Raw genomic sequence first — 19,650 nt, forward strand, 5'->3', positions numbered from 1 at the left:
CTTTCAAATACATACATAATCTTTAAAAAAACACAGAGCATTGTAATTCATGTACTTCTTCAGTCCTCTCTGTAGAATGCACAGTGAAAAATATCACAGGTTCAAGCCCACATTTAGTTTTTGAGCATATGAGTAGGTGTGGCAGATATGACTTCTACACAAATGGCTGGATTCTGGTTCTCAGAAAGTGGGAAAAAATCCTGGCTATTTTCCTCCCAGACTAGATCTGCAAGAAGACTTTGCATGTGGATGAACTTCACTATGGGTCTGCCATCAGCAGCTGCCTCCCCAAATATAGTCTGGCTTCCACCTGTCCTGCCCATCTTCAATAATCACATCAGAACCCTCCCTGGCTTATATACCCTCTCCTTTGTCTGCAGTGAAGTTCCTGTGCTCACAGAACAAGGCTTGTCCCTGAAGCCATTTGGCTCTGTCCCTCCACCCATGTTTCCTCACAAATCCCACCAATGCCAAGGACTCTATAAACCCTGGCTTCAGGACTGTCATATTTTTTTGACTTTTATTTAATAAATATAAATTTCTAAACTACAGCTTTTGGATAATAGTGGCTTTCTGCTGGGATCTCACTCGCAGCAATATTTCATTTAGGTCTTTTTTATTTTTGCCAGAGTGTCTAGGCTTTCCATGCCTAAAATATTCTCATGGCTCTTCAGCCAGATCCAAATGCCTTAAGGGCTGATTCTGAGGCCAGAGTGCTGTTTAGGACATCTGCCATTCTATGAATCTGCTGGGTATCCCACTTCCCATGCTGGATCATTCTCTCCTTTTTAATTCTATCTGTTAGTATTAGCAGACACTACTCTTGTTTACGTGATCCCTTTGACTCTTAATCCTATCATTATGATCAATTGCGAGCTGAAACTGATCACTTGGACTAGTGAGATGGCACTGGTACATGCCACCTTGATGGGATTGTATTGGAATCCCCTGGCACGTTTCTAACTCTACCACTAGGGGCAAGTCAGATTGAGCATGTCCCACATTGTATACCTCCTGCCTCTCTTATTCCCACTGTTATATTTAACAGGGATCACTTTTCAGTTAAATTTAAACAACTAAGAATAATTGTGTGTTAATTAAAGAGTTCAACCAATAGTATTAAGTAAAATTAAAAAAATACTACAAGGGATAAAGTAGCAAGTTTTCATCAACAGTCAGGGCAAGGGCTAATCAAGTCACTATTCCTCATAGTGTCCCTCTCACTTCAACAGGTTTCCTTTTTTGTGCTTGGTTAGTTGTCATCATTCAGGGAGAACATATGATATTTGTCCCTTTGGGACTGGCTCAATTCACTCAGCATGATGTTTTCCAGATTCCTCCATTTTGTTGCAAATGACCGGGTTCCATTTTTTTTTTTACTGCTGTATAGTATTCTATAGAGTACATGTCCCATAATTTCTTTATCCAGTCCACTGGTGATGGGCATTTAGGTTGATTCCAGGTCTTAGCTATTGTGAATTGAACTGCAATAAGCATTGAGGTGCAGACAGCCTTTTTATTTGTCAATATAATTTCCTTTGGGTAAATTCCAAGGAGTGGGATGGCTGGGTTGTATGGTAGGGTTATATTCAGGTTTCTGAAGAATCTCCAGACTGAATTCCATAGAGGCTTAACCAGTTTGCATTCCCACCAACAGTGGGTAGGTGTCCCTTTTTCCCCACATCCTCACCAGCATCTGTTGTTGGTAGATTTCTGAATGTGAGCCATTCTAACCGGGGTGAGGTGAAGCCTCATTGTGGTTCTGATTTGCATTTCCCTGAGTGCTAATGATCCTGAACATTTTTTCATGTGCCTGTTGGGCCATTTGGATTTCCTCTTTTGAAAATGTCTATTGAGGTCCTTGGCCCTTCTCGTAAGTGTGTTGTTTGTTTTATTTTTGTGGAGTTTCTTGATCTCTTTGTAGGTTCTGGTTACTAATCTTTTGTCTGCTGCAGAGTTTGCAAATATTTTTTCCCATTCTGTCAGTTGCCTCTTCACTCACCTGACTGTTTCTTTTGCAGTACAGAAACTTCTCAATCTGAAGTAATCCGAATAGTTGATTTTGGCTTTGACTGCCTGTGCCTCCAGAGTCTTTTCCAAGAAGTCTTTGCCGGTTCCAATATCTTGCAGGGTTTCTCCAATGTTCTCTAATAATTTGATGGTGTTGGGTCATGGATTTAGGTCTTTAATCCGTGTTGAGTGGATTTTTGTGTAAGGTGAAAGGTAAGGGTCTTGCTTCATGCTTCTGCACGTGGAAATCCAATTTTCCCAGCACCATTTGTTGAATTGACTGTCCTTGCTCCAGGAATTGGTTTTAGCTCCTTGATCAAATATGAGTTGGCTGTAGATGTTTGGGTTGATTTCTGGTGTTTCAATTCTGTTCCATTGGTCTATCCATCTGTTTCTGTACCAGTACCATGCTGTTTTGATTACAACTGCCCTGTAGTATGTCCTGAAATCTGGTATTGTGATGCCTCCGGCTTTGTTTTTGTTGTACAAGATTGTGTTAGCTATTCGAGGTCTCCTGTGTCTCCATATGAATTTCAGCATCATTTTATCCAGATCTGAGAAGAAGGTCTTTGGTATCTTGATTGGTATTGCATTGAATCTATAAATTGCTTTTGGGAGAATGGACATTTTGCAGATATTGATTCTTCCAATACTGGGACTTTTTTTTCCAATTTACTGGGAGGTTTTCTTCCTTTACCTTCTTTTGTATTGATATCCATGTTTCTGTGTTTCTGTGTGCAACACATCTTTAAGCATCTTTTGCAGGGCTGGACGAGTGGCGACAAATTCTTTCAATTTCTGTTTGCTATGAAAGGTCTTTATTTCACCTTCATTCACAAATGAGTGATTTGCAGGATATAATATTCTGGGCTGGCAGTTTTTCTCTCTTTGTACCTGTGCTATGTCTCGCCATTCCCTCCTAGCCTGTAGTGTTTCTGATGAGAAGTCAGCTGTGAGTCTGATTGGAGATCCTCTGAGAGTAATCTGACATTTCTGTCTTGCACATTTTAGAATCTTTTCTTTATGTTTCTCTGTGGTGAGTTTGATTACAATGTGTCATGGTGAGGATCTCTTAGGTCATGTTAACTAGGGGTTCTGTGAGCTTCCTGTACTAGGATGTCTCTGTCCTTCTCCAAACCTGGGAAGTTCTCTGCTGGTAGCTCACTGAAAAGGCCTTCTAATCCTTTCTCTCTCTCTCTCCATGCTCCAGGAATTCCTAGACCCAAATGTTGGGTTTTTTGATTCCAACCATTATTTTTTAGATTTCTACTTTCCTCTTTTTTTCTTTGGTTTGACTCTATACTTTCCTGTGCTGTCTTCTAAGTCCTATATTCTCTCTTCTGCTTCACTCATTCTGTTTCTAAGGCTCTTAAATGTGTTTGTCATCTGTTCCATTGCATTCTTCATTTCATTTTGATTTATCTTCGTTGTTTCAATTTCATGTTCTACTAAATCCTGCATTTCATTATGATTCCTCCTTAAGATTTCCTTTCCACGAGAGAGATTTTCTATCCTGTCCAGTATGGATTTCTTTAGCTCATGAATTTGTTTTTGATAACTTCTTAATGTTCTTATTATACATTTTTTGAAATGCGTATCTTGAATTTCTTGCATCCCATCATCTTCATAATCTTGAATTGGAGTGTCATGTTCATTTGGGGGCGTCATAGTGTCTTCCTTGTTCTTGTTTCCTCAGTTTCTGCATTTGTTGCTTGGCCTTGTGGAGATATTCTTTGGTTTCTTCTTTTTTTTTTTTCCTCACTGTGGTGGCTTCTCTCATTATACTGTGACTCCAGATTAAGTGGACTGTCTGCTTTTGGCGGCTCTCTAGAGGCTTGAGCTGGGTGTGGCCAGAGAGCTCTGTTCAGTTCTTCAGGGTTAGGGGTATGCCAAAGGTGACACACCCAGGTTTGGTATGGGAAATTTTCTCTCTCTCTCTCTCTCTCTCTCTCTCTCTCTCTCTCTCTCTCTCTCTCTCTCTCTTCAGAAGGGAAGTAATTCTGCCCAGCTGAGCTCTTCTCTTTGATGGCAATCAGTGCCTGAGCACTAGCCCCAGTGGTTACAATATTCATCTGCTCTGTCCCAAGGACCATGCAAAGGATCTGTGCAGTCCTCAGTGTAAGCTCAGATTCCCCTGCAATGTCTCCCACTGGGTTGCCACAGTTATCGATTTTTTGGTGTCTCCCACAGAGAGTACTCACGTCTCAGGCACACTGTGAGTTCTCCCACACACCCTCAGGTTTGTTTGTTTGTTTGTTTTTTTCACAGTCCCAAATCATAAGCTCCACACTTTCACTAGGTCTTAATCTCCTGTTATTTCTCCTCACCACAGTCCGGTTTTTCTGCTTGGCTGAGGGAGGGCACAGCCCTGAGCTGGTGCAGCTATTATGTATGTCCAAAATGGCACCTGCTGTATTATTTTCCCCACTTTTATAAGAGGAGGGAAAGAGAGAATCATGTCTATACCGGTCTCTTATTTTATTTATTTATTTTTCTCTCCTCTAGTTAGCCTGGTGAACTTTCTCCCATGGGGCTTCAAGCTTCGTTCCCTCTAGGCACTTCTTGCTGCTTTTCCATCAGTGTCTCTGGCTACTGCAGTTTCGCCTCACCTCCCTTTTCAGCGCTGGTATGTAGACTCGGCGGCTGGGGTCCTGAGCCATGGGTGCCCATGCCACCCACGTAGGTCCACTGTGTCCCACTAGTTCCAGAAGAGTTTCTTCTGCAGTTTTTCCCTAACTCTTCCCTGAGACTTCACTATCTCCACTTTTACTAAACCATCTTTTCCTGGACTTTCAGTGTGCCCCCTCCCTATTCTGCCATCTTGGAGTACCTTGGACTGTCATATTTTTGCTGGAAACTTCCATGGTTTGTCCAAGTCTGACATGCAGCTACAAATTCCTGAATGAGGCCAGCTATGGATCTATGCATGACAATGTCCTGTCCATCAGGAGCACACACCAATCCTGACCAGTCATCCTTTGGCACTTCATGTGTGGCCTCAGTAGTCTTACTGAGTCTTGGAAGCCTCCACTCCCTGAACTCTTATTGTATAAAGCCTGTGGAGTCATGTCTTATTTTGTTGCTCATTTTTAAAAAGTTTTTCATGTACTTGAGAGGAGAGAGGATGGGTGGGGGGAGAGGGAGGGAGAGAGAGACAGAGAGAGAGACTGAGATGGAGTGAATCTGTATGTCTGTTTAAATCCCCAAATGTCCACAATGGCTGGAAATGTGTCTGGTTAAAGTCTGGAGACAGATTCTCAATCCAAGTTTTCCACATGGGTAACTGGGACCCAGGTACCTCCCAGGGTGCATTAGTAGGAAGCTGGAATCTTCATTCAGGCACTCCAACGTGAGATGCAGGCGTGTCTGTTTTTTGTTGTTTTGTTTTGTTTTTGAAGAAGTATTTTATTTATTTGAAAGACAGAGAGGTAGAGACAGGAAGAGAGCAAGGTCTTCCTTTCCACTGGTTCACTCCCCAAATGACTGCAATGGCCAGAGCTGAGTTGATCTGAAGCCGAGAGCCTGGAGCTTCTTCCAGGTCTCCACACGGGTGCAGGGACCCAAGGACTTGGGCCATCTTCTCCTGCTTTCCCAGGCCATAGCAGAGAGCTGGATCAGAAAAGGAGCAGCAGGGGCTCAAACTGGTTTCCATATGGGATGCTCGTGCTGCAGGCTGAGGCTCTACCCACTATGCCACAGAACTGGCCCAAGATGCAGGTGTTTTACCCAGTGTCTTCCTCATGCAAAACATTTGCCGGCTATGTTATTTTCAATGATGCAAGTAATTGTATATATTTACAGGGGCAATGTGACCCTTTGATACATGTACAAAGGACATTTTAAAAAAATTAATGGAAATGTCTAGGCATGAATTGCAAAAAATGTTTACACCAGAAAACACTTAAGTTTTTTATTACATTTTGCACAAGCTTTGAGAAGTACCCTTTTATGCAGTGTTAAGTAATGATAAAATCACATGCAGAAAGCACTGAGCCATCCCCAGCATCTCCTTCTGAGTTTCCCACATCAGTACATCAGGTGTACAAGGCAGTGACCTTCCTCAAGAGGTCCATCCAGGTTTCCCTATTACTTCAGCAGGTGCACAATGCTCTGAACCATCCCTAGCAGCTTCAACAGCCTCATCTGGATCTCCCAGGCAGGTATAACAGGTGCATAGTAAGAGCCTGTGACATCTGTGCTGGAAACACAGGTGGCGCTCCTGGACACGGGTCAGCTTCCTGTCCTCCTGCTGCACCTCTGTGGAGTCCCCTGTGCAGCTTTGGCGATGGCTCAACGCCTTGTGCACCTGCTACGTACACATATCTTTGAAGCACGAGAGGTAATCAGAAGGCGCACAGCCCATCCCAAGACTTTACCCCATCTCGCATGTTGGACGTAAGAGACAGGCCCCTGACCGGTCGAGGGACCTGCCATTCTCTGCCCCAAACCTGCCTTGCTCAGCCCTCCGAATGAACCTGAGCAGCGCGAGTCTGCGTGCGGGACCCCGCCTGCAGCCAGTTCCTGCCCCGTGATGGACTGGGGACCTGCCGGCCTGCACCCAGAAGCGTCCCCACGGCCCTCCGGCTTTGCCCTGAGTGCTCAGCAGACCTCTCCGTCTGCTCCTAGAGATCGCCCACTTCCAGTCATGAGGACAGCTGTGCCTTGTTCCCGCCCCCTGCCTGCTCCTGATTAGACAGAGGACCTGACCGTCTGCACCCAGAGGCCCTCCGCTTCCTCGACCGCGGTCCGCCCCTGAGGAGAGGAGGGCACTGGCTGGCTGCGCCCAGAACCCCGCCTCGTACCGTGACCCTCCCTGTCCAAGACCACCTGGGGGAATTGCCCGTCTGCCCCAAGAACTCCCACCACGTCCCCTCTCCTGACTGGACAGACCACCAGCCGGTCGGAGCCCACACCCTGCCTTCTTCCCCACCCTGCTTGTCCCTGACCAGAGGGCAGACCTGTCATAGGCCGGCCAAAGCCCGCCACCTTCTCCCCTGGCAGGGCCCGACTGGACGAGGGTGTGCCAGCAGCGAGCACTCCGAAACCGGCTTCGCTCCCTCCCCTGCCTTCCCTGATTGGGCAGCGTGCGTGTCACTCGGCCACGGGGCCAGTAGTCATTGCCCCTTTCATCCCCACCCCCCGCCTTCGTCACTGAGTGCCCTCAGAGGACAGTGGCCCTGCCAATCTGCTCCCGGGACTTAGGAGTCCTCGGAACCCCCTTCCCAGCACCCTGCGGGAGAGAGAGCTGCCTGACGAGCTTGTCTTCACACGGCACCGCCCTCTTCTGCGTCTCTGCTCGCCCTTGATTGGAAGAGGCCCTGCCAATCTGCGCGAGGTCCAGCCCTCCTCCGTCGGCCCCTCCTCTCAGTGCCCCTGACTGGCTGAGACAGCAGCCAGTCTCGGCGCCTCGAGCCACGCCCCTCGCGGCTCCTGACTGGACAGCGGGAAGTGACGTCTGCGCGCACAACGCGGCAGTCGTCCCGCCCATGTCCAGCTCGGAACGGACCGGGCAGCTTCGGGTCTGTGTCCCGCACGTCCCTGGCAGCCCCTGAGCGGGCGCGTACCCTCCTGTCCGTCCGCCAGAACCTCGCCCTGGAGCTTGGCCCTGCCTGCCCTTGTCTGGGAGGAGGAACGCGCAGTAGGAGCCCAGAACCTGTCTTCTGCCACGCTGCCTGCCCGCGCCCAGCACGGGCGGGACAGGCCGCACTGTTCCTCCTCATCCAGCAGAGCCACTCAGGGCCGGGCAGAGGGCGAGGTTCTGAACCTAGACCTGCGCCTCACTCGTCCAGGGAGGCCAGGCAGCCACCGGCGAGGAAGGAGGTGGCGTTCTGCGCGCGCACTGGAAAAAGTCATTAGCGGCAGTGCAGAGGGCGGCAGGAGGCGCACTCGGGCGGCTTCCGGGTCGTGTTAGGGGCAGCAGGAGCGCTGAGGGGCTGGGGTGCTGGCGGGAGACTGACAGATTCTCGGTCCAGTCAGGGGCAGAAGGAGCGCCAAGGGGGTGGGGTTTAGGCGGGAGACTGACAGGTTCCCCGTCCAGTCAGGGGCAGGCAGGGGAGAGAATGAGGTGGGTTTCTTGCAACAGACTGACAGGTTCCCCGTCCAGTCAAGAGCAGGCAGTGGAGCCTAAAGGGGTGGGGTTCTTGCGGCAGACTGACAGTAGGACAGGCAGGGGAAGCAAGGAGGTGGGGTTCTGGCGGGAGACTGACAGGTTCCCGGTCCCGTCAGGGGCAGTCAGGGCAGCCTCAGGGGGTGGGGTTCTAGGCGCAGACAGGCAGGTTCCAGGTCCAGTGAGGGACAGGCAGGGGGTGGACGTTGGGGAGGGGGCGGAAGTTTTGTGGGCTTTATTATCTGGCTGGCATGTTGCCCGTCCACTCACTGGCAGGCATGGGCGGGCCGAGCCCAAACTGGCATCTCCGTCGTCCAATCAAGGGCAGGGAGGGCGGTGAACAGGACAGGACTTCTGGGTCCAGGTTGGCCAGAGCAGCGTCCATTCATGGCGGGCAGGGGAAAAGAGTGGAGGTGTTGTGTGCCAAAATGTGCAGTCAGGGAGACTGCGACTAGGGCCGGGGGAAGAGGGCGGGCTTCATGTTCTGCATGAAAGATCTGTGAGTGAGATCCCAGTGGAAAGAGCAGGTCATCAAAGAAGGAGGTACCTTTCTCTGAAGGGAGGAGAGAACCTCCACTTTGACTACGACCTTGTCTAAATAGGATCAGAGTCGGTGAACTCAAAAGGCTTCCATAGCCTTGGAAACTCATGACAAGAGCCTCGAGTGGTCACTGACGTCAAAAATAAGAGTGTCCGTTTTTAGATCAACAACAGGAATTCACTGTGCAGTTACCCGCATGTTGGACCTCTGTCATTCATGAGGTGTAGTATGAGAATTAACAGTACACCTTCAAACTGCACTTTATGTATTTGTGTGGGTGTAAACAGTTGAAATCTCTACTTAGTATTGAGTTGGTCTTGTGCATATTAAACTCAATTAAAAACTTACCTTAATGAAAAAGGAACCGGAAAAGGTGTAGGAGGTGGGATGGGAGTGGGGTGGAAGGGTGGGAATTGGGGGAAAAACACTATATTCCTAAAAGCTGTACATATGAAATTTGTATTCATTGGAAAAAAAGTCTTCTAAAAAAAAGACAAAAAATATAGCTACGTGAGACTGAATGAGTTAGTGACATTTATGGGCTTCTATGAAGTCATTTACTTAAAATACTGTTGGTTCTGTACCTGAATATTTCAGAGTGTATATTCCAAAGATCGTTTATGCTAATGTTATGGCTTTCAGTGCTTTGCAAAGTATAATTTTGAAAACAGAAATGGAGGCCGGCGCCGCGGCTCACTAGGCTAATCCTCCGCCTTGCAGCACCGGCACACTGGGTTCTAATCCCGGTCTGGGCGCCGGATTCTGTCCCGGTTGCCCCTCTTCCAGGCCAGCTCTCTGCTGTGGCCTGGGAGTGCAGTGGAGGATGGCCCAAGTGCTTGGGCCCTGCACCCCATGGGAGACCAGGAGAAGCACCTGGCTCCTGGCTTTGGATCAGTGTGGTGCACTGTGGCCATTGGAGGGTGAACCAATGGTAAAGGAAGACCTTTCTCTCTCTCTCTCTCTCTCACTGTCCACTCTGCCTGTCAAAAAAAAAGAAAAAAAAAAAAAGCCGGCGCCGTGGCTCAATAGGCTAATCCTCCACCTTGCGGCGCCGGCACATCGGGTTCTAGTCCCGGTTGGGGCGCCGGATTCTGTCCCGGTTGCCCCTCTTCCAGGCCAGCTCTCTGCTATGGCCTGGGAGTGCAGTGGAGGATGGCCCAGGTGCTTGGGCCCTGCACCCCATGGGAGACCAGGAAAAGCACCTGGCTCCTGGCTCCTGCCATCAGATCAGCGTGGTGCGCCAGCTGCAGCGGCGGCCATTGGAGGGTGAACCAACGGCAAAAGGAAGACCTTTCTCTCTGTCTCTCTCTCACTGTCCACTCTGCCTGTCAAAAATTTAAAAAAAAAAGAAAAAAAAAGAAAGAAAGAAAACAGAAATGGAAATGCTTGCCTTTTGCACCCTACTTAATTCTTCCAAAACTAAAAAAAATAAAATAAAAATTTAATTATTTTGGTTTTGTGGCAATGTCATTGTTCACATGACTTCAGTAAAAACATGTTCTACCTGCCTGCACCGTGGCTCACTAGGCTAATCCTCCGCCTGTGGCACCAGCAGCCTGGGTTCTAGTCCTGGTCGGGGTGCCGGATCCTGTCCCGGTTGCTCCTCTGCCAGTCCAGCTCTCTGCTGTGGCCCGGGAGGGCAGTGGAGGATGGCCCAAGTGCTTGGGTCCCTGCACCCACATGGGAGACAGGGAGGAAGTACCCGGCTCCTGGCTCCGGATCGGCACAGCGCAAAGTCAACCAACCAACCGACTATAATATGTTTGCGGTTACATTTTAACTCTTGGTTTTTAAGCTGCAAACTTAATGTTGCATTCTTGTTGGCTTTGTTTTATATTTTCATGTTTGAATTGTGTGCTACAAAGTACAATTTTCCAGAATAATGCTGGTCTGACATTTTGGCATAACTTTTACCTACAGAACACACAAAATTAACAGTACCCTCTAGGAAAACTCACTCTAAGCAACCCTATGTTGTGGGAAAACTGGGAAGATGAGTCCAAATTGGTGTTCTAGTATCAGTGAGATATGAGACCAGACAAAATGTTGAAAAGAGAAGCAAAGTTTGAGTAGAGGACAGAGAATCTCTGAGCAAGTGGAGATGGCTTGCTGTCAGGGGTTAGGGTGAGAACTTCTTTGACTTCTGCAAGCTGAGAAGGGGCAGAGTAAGAACCCATCCTCAAACCAGGGTTCCAGCAAAAGGTGGCGTCTGAATGCGATGTGGAAAACTCAAGATAAATAGCTAATTTGTGGGCAGGAGATCACACTTCCCCCTACCCTAATGTAATGTAATGTAAAAATTTCCTCCTCTTTTCTTCTCATCTTGGGAAGGCCTCTACCACAATTTTAAAGTCAGTTAGAAACAAGTCTAATTAGAACATAAAGGACTCTGCCACAGTCCACATGGGAATTACTCTTTCACATGACAAAGAATTAAGATAATCTCTGTCTGCCACATATTCACCTGTAACACCCTCAATAATAGCGGTTACTCTAAACGCTGTAGAGGTTTTCTATCTGCAACAGTTGGGCTGGGCCAAACCTAAGTCACAAGATAGAAATCCCTTCAGAGTAACTGCTATATTCAAATACTTGAACCTTCTTGCAGCTGCCTCCTATAAGTTGCGTCTAAAGCATAGGCAAGACCAACAGGAAGCAGAATTAAATCCTACTCTGATATGGAATGCTGGCAAAAGGTTAGCTGTTTGTGCCACCATTTTTTGGACAATGATGTAGTTTTGGAGGAGATGAGTGTACTCTCCTTGACAGATAGTAGGTTAAATCTCCACTTACAACACCTGCATCCTATATGGGCACCACTTCACATCCCAGCAGTTCTTCTTCCATCCAGCTGCCTGATTTGGCACAGAAAAGTAGTGGAGGATGTCCCAAGAGTTTAGGCCCCTGCGCCTGCCTGGGGAACCTGGAAAAAGCTCCTGGTTCCTGGTTTTTGGATCAAGCTCAGCTCTGGTCGTCACAACCACTTGGGGAACCAGTGGAAACAAGACTTCACTTGTCTCTCCCTCTGTCTATAGCTCTGCCTCTCAAATGAATAAACACACTTACCACGTATCACCATTCATCAGATTGGCCATAAACTGATCACTCAATAAGGGAGAATTTCTTGTCGAACGGCAATCGTACATCATAGCACTTGTTCCTAGGCCCTTTCATACATTTTAATTATATCATCAGTGCTGGTTCTCTAGCTTGTTCCCTGCCAGCTGCAGGGCTTGATCTTATCTACCTATCTCTCCATACTTATTTCCATATATACGTATGGATCCAACTTTCTAGAGAATCCAGACTAACAGTACATCCCCAGCTCTATCATACCAGCTCAGTGTACTAATGGTCTATAAGATGGCTATGAAATACCATCACAGGTTTCTCTTGGGTCAATCTGATATAAGTGCACGCTCATGTGCAGAAAATACAGAAATAAATCCGTGGTACAGAAAATCTAGCAGTGATAACAGAACATTATTTCAGAGCAGACAACAGCAGTAATCATTGAGGGCAAGTAGAGTGAAAATGAAATTTGCACGTGTCTGGGCCTGACGTGAAATTCAATTTCAGAGATGATGATGTCAAACATGGTTATGGGAGTTTGTTGGACTTGGCAACTACAGCAAAGAAATTATGCCACTTGAATGCAAGCCTCAGACACTGTATGTTCAGTGGGCAGAGGCTAGCATCTGTACTGCAGAGCATTAAGTATACAAAAGCACCTATGAGGGGGGCCAGCAGCGTGGCACAGAAGGTTAAAGCCCTGGCCGGGAGCGCTGGCATCCCACATGGGCACTGGTTCTATCGGGCTGCTCCCCTTCCAATCCAGCCCTCTGCTATGGCCTGGGAAAGCCCAAGGGCCCAAGTCGTTGGGGCCCTTTACCTGCGTGGGAGACCTGGAAGGAGCTCCTGGCTCCTGGCTTTGGATTGGTACAGCTCCGGCTGTTGTGGCCATCTGGGGAGTGAACCAGCGGATGGAAGACCTCTCTCTACCTCTGTCTCTACCTCTGTAACTCTTTCAAATAAATAAAAAAATTTAAAAAGCACCTGTGACAAGGAAAAGCTTTCTCCTTGCTAGATCATTGCCTCAATCAAGTTTTTAAAGCACTCCTACCCGGTATCTCTGTGCTGTAAGGAAAACGACATTTAGGGGGAAAAAAGGACATCTAGAACTACAAAGTCAATGAAAGACCAATAATATAATTTACAGGCAAGCACATTATGCTGAGGCCATCGAGCTCGCCCCAAGTTTGTTGATTCAGTTATAGTTTAGAAATGAGACATCATTTTAGAAGCTGTCTGAGGTTTGGGAATACAAATGGAAACTTTGGATAACCTGGGTGGGTGAACAATGTGAAAGTAGTCAAAACTATTGGTTCTTTGAGGATTTTGTAGAATTGTCAAGACGAAAGGGAAAGATTAGGGTTCTTGTGAGGCCAGTGATGAGTCCTGCTGCTACAGATCATCCTAACACAGCTCCATGCTGCCCTGAATGAAGGAAGTCTGGAGATCCTGAAAACAAAACGGTGTTGAGGGAAGTAGGGTACTGGTTCTTCGTATTTCACCAGATTTACACCCTCCTTACATAAGGAAACCATGGTTACACAGGTTTCACTAAGAGTCGACCCATCAAGTACAATGAGGGTAGGATGAAACCTGCATGGCAAAGGCACAGGTGTCAAAGACTTAAAAGGCACATCATATTACAATAGTAAATCCATGTGTAACACATACAAATGTACTTTATTCCTAACAACTTGTTGTCCCTTTGTTACGGATGAGAAATATGGAATATGGGTTACAACCAAAGATTGAGGTGTGATAACCTCTAAATATAATTTATATGTGGTAAACCAGGTGTAAAATCTCTACCTTAGAATCAACAGGGAAGAGGGATTAGATCCTCAGATTTAACCCTGTTAATGGCTTTGCTGGTGTCACCATTTATTTTAGCAGATATGCCAAAATAAAGTTAACATACCGCACACTTCAATCAGTTGTACTTAGTCTGTCCTGTATCTTTGAATTTTCAGAAATTTCCATGTTGTGAGGGTGGAGCTGGACTCTGGATTATTACTTTAACATATGGAAATATGGAGAGAACAAGCATTGGCCCTTACCAAAACAAAGACATATCACATCTGGATCACTTTTTTATTATGAATGCCAATTTCAAACAGTAGAAAGCAGCAAAGAAAAAAAAGGTTCTTTGATCAAAGCTCAAGGAATGATGTAGCGTACATAAGGGACCTCAACGTCCTCGCCACTCTCACTGTTGCAACACAGTTCAAGCACCAGAGCCCGCACATGGTGGCCCAGTTTTCTCTTCGACACACAGCTCACAATTTCTGTCATTCTGAGACAAAAACAAAACAAAACAAAAACAGAAGGTTAAGGAGGTGAAACAGAAGAGAAGCACATATCGTAGGCAAAGACAAGATGAGAGTCAACTATTGCTTGATACAGCTGGAAATTTAAGACCCCACTGAGCAGGACACCTCCACCCTCCCTAGCTACCAACTCACGGCTGATCTAGCCGTTCCTTCAGCTTGGAGGCAGGCATAAAGAATGAGTAGAGCATGGACACACCCTGGGACAGCATGGTTATTTCCAGTTTGTGCTCTGTCTACAGAGGATGAGAAGGAGGAAGGGGAACGACCATCTGTAAGATTCTGAATTTATACAACTACCAACCCCGTGGGTAGGGGAAATGAAGAAGAAAAGCATCTTACCTTGAAGTATTCTAGGAACTGCCTGAGGGTCATCTCCTCACCATTAGGCTGTAATCCATGTACATCAAAGCGATCCCACAAAGTCCATTCTTGGTTATAATACTTGGAAACAAAGAACAGGGGGAAGGATAGTTGTTATTCCAGATGGTCTGGCCACTATCAGCCAACTTGACATGTTAGGTCAGAGCCACTGAAGTTCTTTATTCCAAGTAGTCTGATAGCCACATCTCAATTTAAGTAACTGTAATTCTTATAATGACCAAATAGTCACATATGACTGAGACCTTGTTACCTCTTCCACTCATTTTCCATCTCGTTTACTTTCCTCCTTTTAATTTCTTACAAGTACCTTGGCAATCTGTTGTTTTTTTTTTTTTTCAAAATGTGTGTCGTGCTCCTACCTTGTACACTGAATGAATAAACCAGGGAACACAAAAAGCAGATACCTAGTAACAGAAACTTACATGTGCCATAAGGAATACGGATGACTGCACACACATACACACACACACATACACACTCACACACACATTTTTCACTCATATACATAGTTGGGGTAACATGACATCTCCATACAGGCAGGCCATTACCCTTCTCACCTGGTGATGCGGTGGGGCAACGGGCTCAGAGAAGCTGAAGAATGGCAGAGCCAAGTTCATGAAGCTGTTCTTATAGGACGCAAGCTGTTGGTGTCCCTGCACTACCTTGTACAGCTCCAGACACACAAGGCCAACTACAGCTGATGTGGTTGTCGCAATGGCTGGGATGATCTTTCCTGCAATAAGCTTGCTCTGTGAATCAAGTGTGCCATAGATGTTATTTTTAGAGAAGGCTGAAATCTACACAAGAAGCTAAGTTCAAATTCTAGACTTAAGTAAGCTTGCAAGGGGTGGAAGATTGATCAGACCGCCATTACCTTATGACGGTCTGCAGGGGATATATCATAGTTCTCTGCTCTGAGGTTGGATGCAGCAACAATGAAATCCATATGAAAGTTGCTATCATCATCCTGTTGTGAATGAGGAGGAGGGGGGAGAGGGGAAAGAATAAGCATGAAAAGGATTCTTGGCTACATGGGAGAAGTACATTTCCCACTCCAACTACCTGCTAACCTCCACACCACAAAGGATGACTGGGCCCTGTTGTAGATCCATAATGCTGACAAAGCCTGAGAGCTGAGCCACTGTCAACCTATTTCCCTACCCAGATCAGGGCCCCACCAACAACCTTCTCAAAATTGATGGGATACATCTTGAATCCGCAGAGTTTGTCTGGACTGGGAAGCACGGCCTTGAGCTCCTCTAGATGGCTGTCATCTGCACGAAAAGAGGAGACATGCTTAGTCCCTCTGATCCTAACCCTGTTTCTGAGGTAAAATCAGTAGCCCAGGGTACACAAAGTGTTCATGCATATGATGGACACTTTGGGAAATAGTGAAACAAGAAAAATAGGAGGGAATATTCCCCCAGAGAAAGAGGTACAAAGATGTAGGAAGCATGATAGGAAAATTATCCAGCATAGCCAAGAGGCAGAAGCAACCCAAATTTCTGTCAACAAAATGAAATAATCCATGTAACAGACTCAGTCTTAAAGAGGAAGGAAATTTTGACACATACTTTTAACACACATTAACCTCCTAGGTGTTTTGTCTGTCCATGCATTACTGAAGACATCACAGCCATAAAATAAATAAGACACAAAAGAAAAATAGTATGATTCTACTTTTTATATTCCTAGAATAATAATTTGTGGAAACAGAAAACAGGTATGCTGCCTGAGACAGTGAGGAAGGGGAAAATGAGGAGAAACTGTAACAGGACTTGAATTTTTAGTTAACATTAAAAAGTCTTAGAAAGTGGTTGTACAACAAGAACACATTTAGCATCACTGAACACTCATCATAAACAGGTAATAGTCTCATCAGACTTTGACCATATTAAAAAAAGAGGGAGTGGATAGGATCTTCACAGAAGACAGAAAAGATAAACCATGGATATCGAGGTCTTAAGGAAGAATAACACACACAGATGAGGAGATACAGGGAGGAAACACGAGACTGGAGTTAAAAAAGAAAATGAGTAAGGGAAGGAAGGAAAACTTCCAGACAGTAACAAAGAAGGGAACTATCAAGTCGGATTAATATCAAGAAATTTGAAGGGCAAGATTCAGTGGAAGAATACTAATAGAGATAGGTAACGTACATAAGGCGAGTCAAAAACAAATACATGGAAGGCAGACATGCATGAGAGATACAGATAAATACGTGCACAGAGGAACATAAAGAGGTGGCAATTATAAAGGAAAATAGGGCAGCTGATCTTAAGTCGTGAGATATGTAAAATGGAAGAAACACATTCAGGGTAAGATACTACAGAGAGGGGCCGGCGCCGTGGCTCAATAGGCTAATCCTCCGCCTGCGGCGCCGGCACCCCAGGTTCTAGTCCTGGTCGGGGTGCCGGATTCTGTCCCGGTTGCCCCTCTTCCAGGCCAGCTCTCTGCTGTGGCCCAGGAGTGCAGTGGAGGATGGCCCAAGTGCTTGGGCCCTGCACCCGCATGGGAGACCAGGAGAAGCACCTGGCTGCTGCCTTCGGATCAGCGTGATGTGCTGGCCGCAGCGGCCATTGGAGGGTGAACCAACGGCAAAGGAAGACCTTTCTCTCTGTCTCTCTCTCTCTCTCTCACTGTCCACTCTGCCTATCAAAAATTAAAAAAAAAAAAAAGATACTACAGAGAGGAAGACACACAGCATGAGCCACACTGTAGACAGATGGAGATGGGAACTTGAGAATGAGGTGAGAAGACATATGGAGGACAACGTGATAAGGAGGAAAACAGAGAACAAAAAGTTTGGGGTAAATATTTACATGGGGATACAAGAGAAATTGAAGAGATAAAGCAGGTAAGGTATCAAGAAAAGATAACACTGGTTCAGATCATATAGAGAAGCAAAGAACAAAGGCAAACAAAAACCAGAAAAGGGATGATGAACAGCTATTTCTGACATCTATTGTGGTAGGAAGAAAAGAAATGAGACCTCCAACCAGTCATCCTTATTTCACACAGAATAAAAGTAACACCCAAAAAGATGATATGTTAGTAAACCCTATGCCTATAGTCACAGAGAAGGGCCAAGTGGTAAGGCTAGTGAGGAGACATGGGTGGAGAAAGTAGAGTGCAACTCCTGGCCAGCTGGCCAAAACTCACCAAGAGAGACACTGGCACTCTGCAGCTCCTGGTCAGAAACATGAATCCTGACACCAGACTTGGGGATGAATTCAGGTACCTGTAGAGACTGCAGGAGTGTGGCCACAGCAGGTCGGTCTTGAGAGCCCATCAGCCCATACATCTGGGCAAACAGGTTAGCAGCAGCCATCACATAGTCCAGATGTAGGGTCTATGAGAAGGCAAACACACAAAGTCAGTTCTCAGTGGGGAAATCTGCCTGTTTCCTATCTATGCAACTTCCCCTTGACCCAAAGAGATCCCAGGAAGTTGAGACTTACATTGTTGACATCAAATGTAAGTGGATGTGGACAGCGTTTGGGTCCAGACCAGAATGGGGCTCCTGAGCTTGTCAGCTAGGAGAGGAAAGATTTTGGAGGAGTAGAACCTGAGTGTAGAAGACCAGCTGGCAATGCTACCACCTTACTTTGTTCCTGTGAGTCTAGACACTATTCTGGGAAACTTTTTATCAGAATAACAAAAAAATCATAAACTTGTCAATCTGGCAGGCACTATACAAACTAAAGCTTAACATTTATATGTTAACCCTGAAAAAACCCCCATTATATGAGTTATTATTTCTTCTTTACAGATAAAGTTACTGAAATACAAAGAGGAAAATAAATGGCTTGCTCTAATGTCAAGTCCATTGGGTTTCAAACCAACAATGGCTGTTAAACTTGAAACTATGTTAACTATAAAACTTTAGAACTATAAAGCTTTCCCTGATAGTATCTACAATGTGAGATCAGAAACAATACTCCACACCATCAGCCAGGGAAACAGAAATGAAAAACCCCTTTCCTGGTGGAAAAGGAATGAGGCAGAACACGTTTGCAGAACTGCAGCTTGTTTTTCTGAGATACCAATCCTTGGGTTGCCTGTGACTGCTGGATTATCAAAAACCTAGGAGAATTCTCTTGTTTCCCAGAAATGTACTCTGCCCAAAGGTCCAGGAAAGTGCAATAATACCTGGTTGGGAGGGAAGTTGTGGAGTAGCTGCCGGATGTTGTTAGAATACTGGGTGTGCCAGTGGTAGCAAGCCCAAGTCACACAGTCAGCCCATGTATGTGGTCGCTGCAGTACCAGGCTACGCTGTAAGGCCTCCAGCACCTCCACTGGTTGGGTGCCTCCCAGCTGCAAAGTCCGTTCCACAAACTTTGGGTCTCTATAGGGAAGAAGCAAACAGCAAAATTATTCAACAGACCCAGAAGCAGGCTTCTTGAAAATCCCACACTCTCCATGCAAAGCCAGACGTGATTCCCAAAAGGTGTCAAGAGGCTCAAACATAATAAGGTACAGATGTGAGGGAAGCAGACACAAGGTTTTTAGGCTGCTGGGCAGGGGCAAGCATCACAGTTCATTTAGGTTACACACGTGAGATACTGGTTGACATTTTCTGCAGGGTGCTTGAAGAGGCCTTCAAATTCATCCCGGGCCCACTGCAGACAAAGCAAACATTACACAGGGACAATGAATAACACAGAGGTTTCTAAATGTATTCGAAAGATTAATCAATGAATCAAGCAAGTTGAAAGAAGCACTTTTGCTCTGTGAGTGCGCAACAGTGAAGTTTCTTAAATGTGGCTCCCCAAATTTACCAACTTCACACCGCTACTTTTTCAATGGCTTATCTATATAGTGGTAATGCAGGTGCTTAGGCATTAAAAGTTACTTGTCACGTCTGTGTACATTACTAGAATACGGGTGTTTTTCCTCAAAAAAAAAAAAAAAAAAGGAAAATTCACAGCTAAATATAACAACAACAATCCTCATACAGACCCTGGGACTGGCAAAAAACAAAGCACTTCTGCATATGTACTGCCATTTTATACTTTAAATACGAAATATTTATATAAGACCAGTAAGTACAATCACTTGCAAAGTCATCTGGATCTCTAGCGCCGGAGATTCACTGGAGACTGTAGCTCTTTCCTACTGCCTACTTCATCATTCTAGATAGTAATTTCTATGCTCCATGGACTTGCTACAAAGAAACAACCAAATACATATATATCTAAAGCTTATTC

The 19,650-nt window shown here is 45.9% G+C and overlaps 1 protein-coding gene and 1 pseudogene across 1 annotated transcript in view; both read right to left on the minus strand.

Moving 5' to 3' along the window:
• The window catches only part of LOC149119184 (PRKR-interacting protein 1 pseudogene), a 35,509-nt pseudogene extending 27,004 nt beyond the window's left edge, over positions 1-8,505 (minus strand).
• A 5,299-nt stretch (positions 8,506-13,804) lies between these two features.
• The window catches only part of LOC149119185 (ubiquitin-like modifier-activating enzyme 1), a 69,838-nt gene continuing 63,992 nt past the window's right edge, over positions 13,805-19,650 (minus strand). The window contains exons 13-22 of the mRNA XM_089325295.1: positions 18,998-19,062; positions 18,593-18,788; positions 17,902-17,976; positions 17,603-17,792; positions 15,626-15,714; positions 15,315-15,407; positions 14,998-15,189; positions 14,399-14,500; positions 14,192-14,292; positions 13,805-14,022 (exon numbers count right to left, since the gene is read on the minus strand). Coding sequence (XP_089181421.1) covers positions 13,887-14,022; positions 14,192-14,292; positions 14,399-14,500; positions 14,998-15,189; positions 15,315-15,407; positions 15,626-15,714; positions 17,603-17,792; positions 17,902-17,976; positions 18,593-18,788; positions 18,998-19,062 — 1,239 coding nt within the window. The 3' untranslated portion in view covers positions 13,805-13,886. The remainder of the gene's footprint in view (positions 14,023-14,191; positions 14,293-14,398; positions 14,501-14,997; positions 15,190-15,314; positions 15,408-15,625; positions 15,715-17,602; positions 17,793-17,901; positions 17,977-18,592; positions 18,789-18,997; positions 19,063-19,650) is intronic.

The sequence above is a fragment of the Oryctolagus cuniculus genome, chromosome Y (assembly GCF_051225735.1).
Source record: "Oryctolagus cuniculus isolate XC-2025 breed Fujian yellow rabbit chromosome Y, ASM5122573v1, whole genome shotgun sequence".
Classification (NCBI taxonomy): Eukaryota; Metazoa; Chordata; class Mammalia; order Lagomorpha; family Leporidae; genus Oryctolagus; species Oryctolagus cuniculus.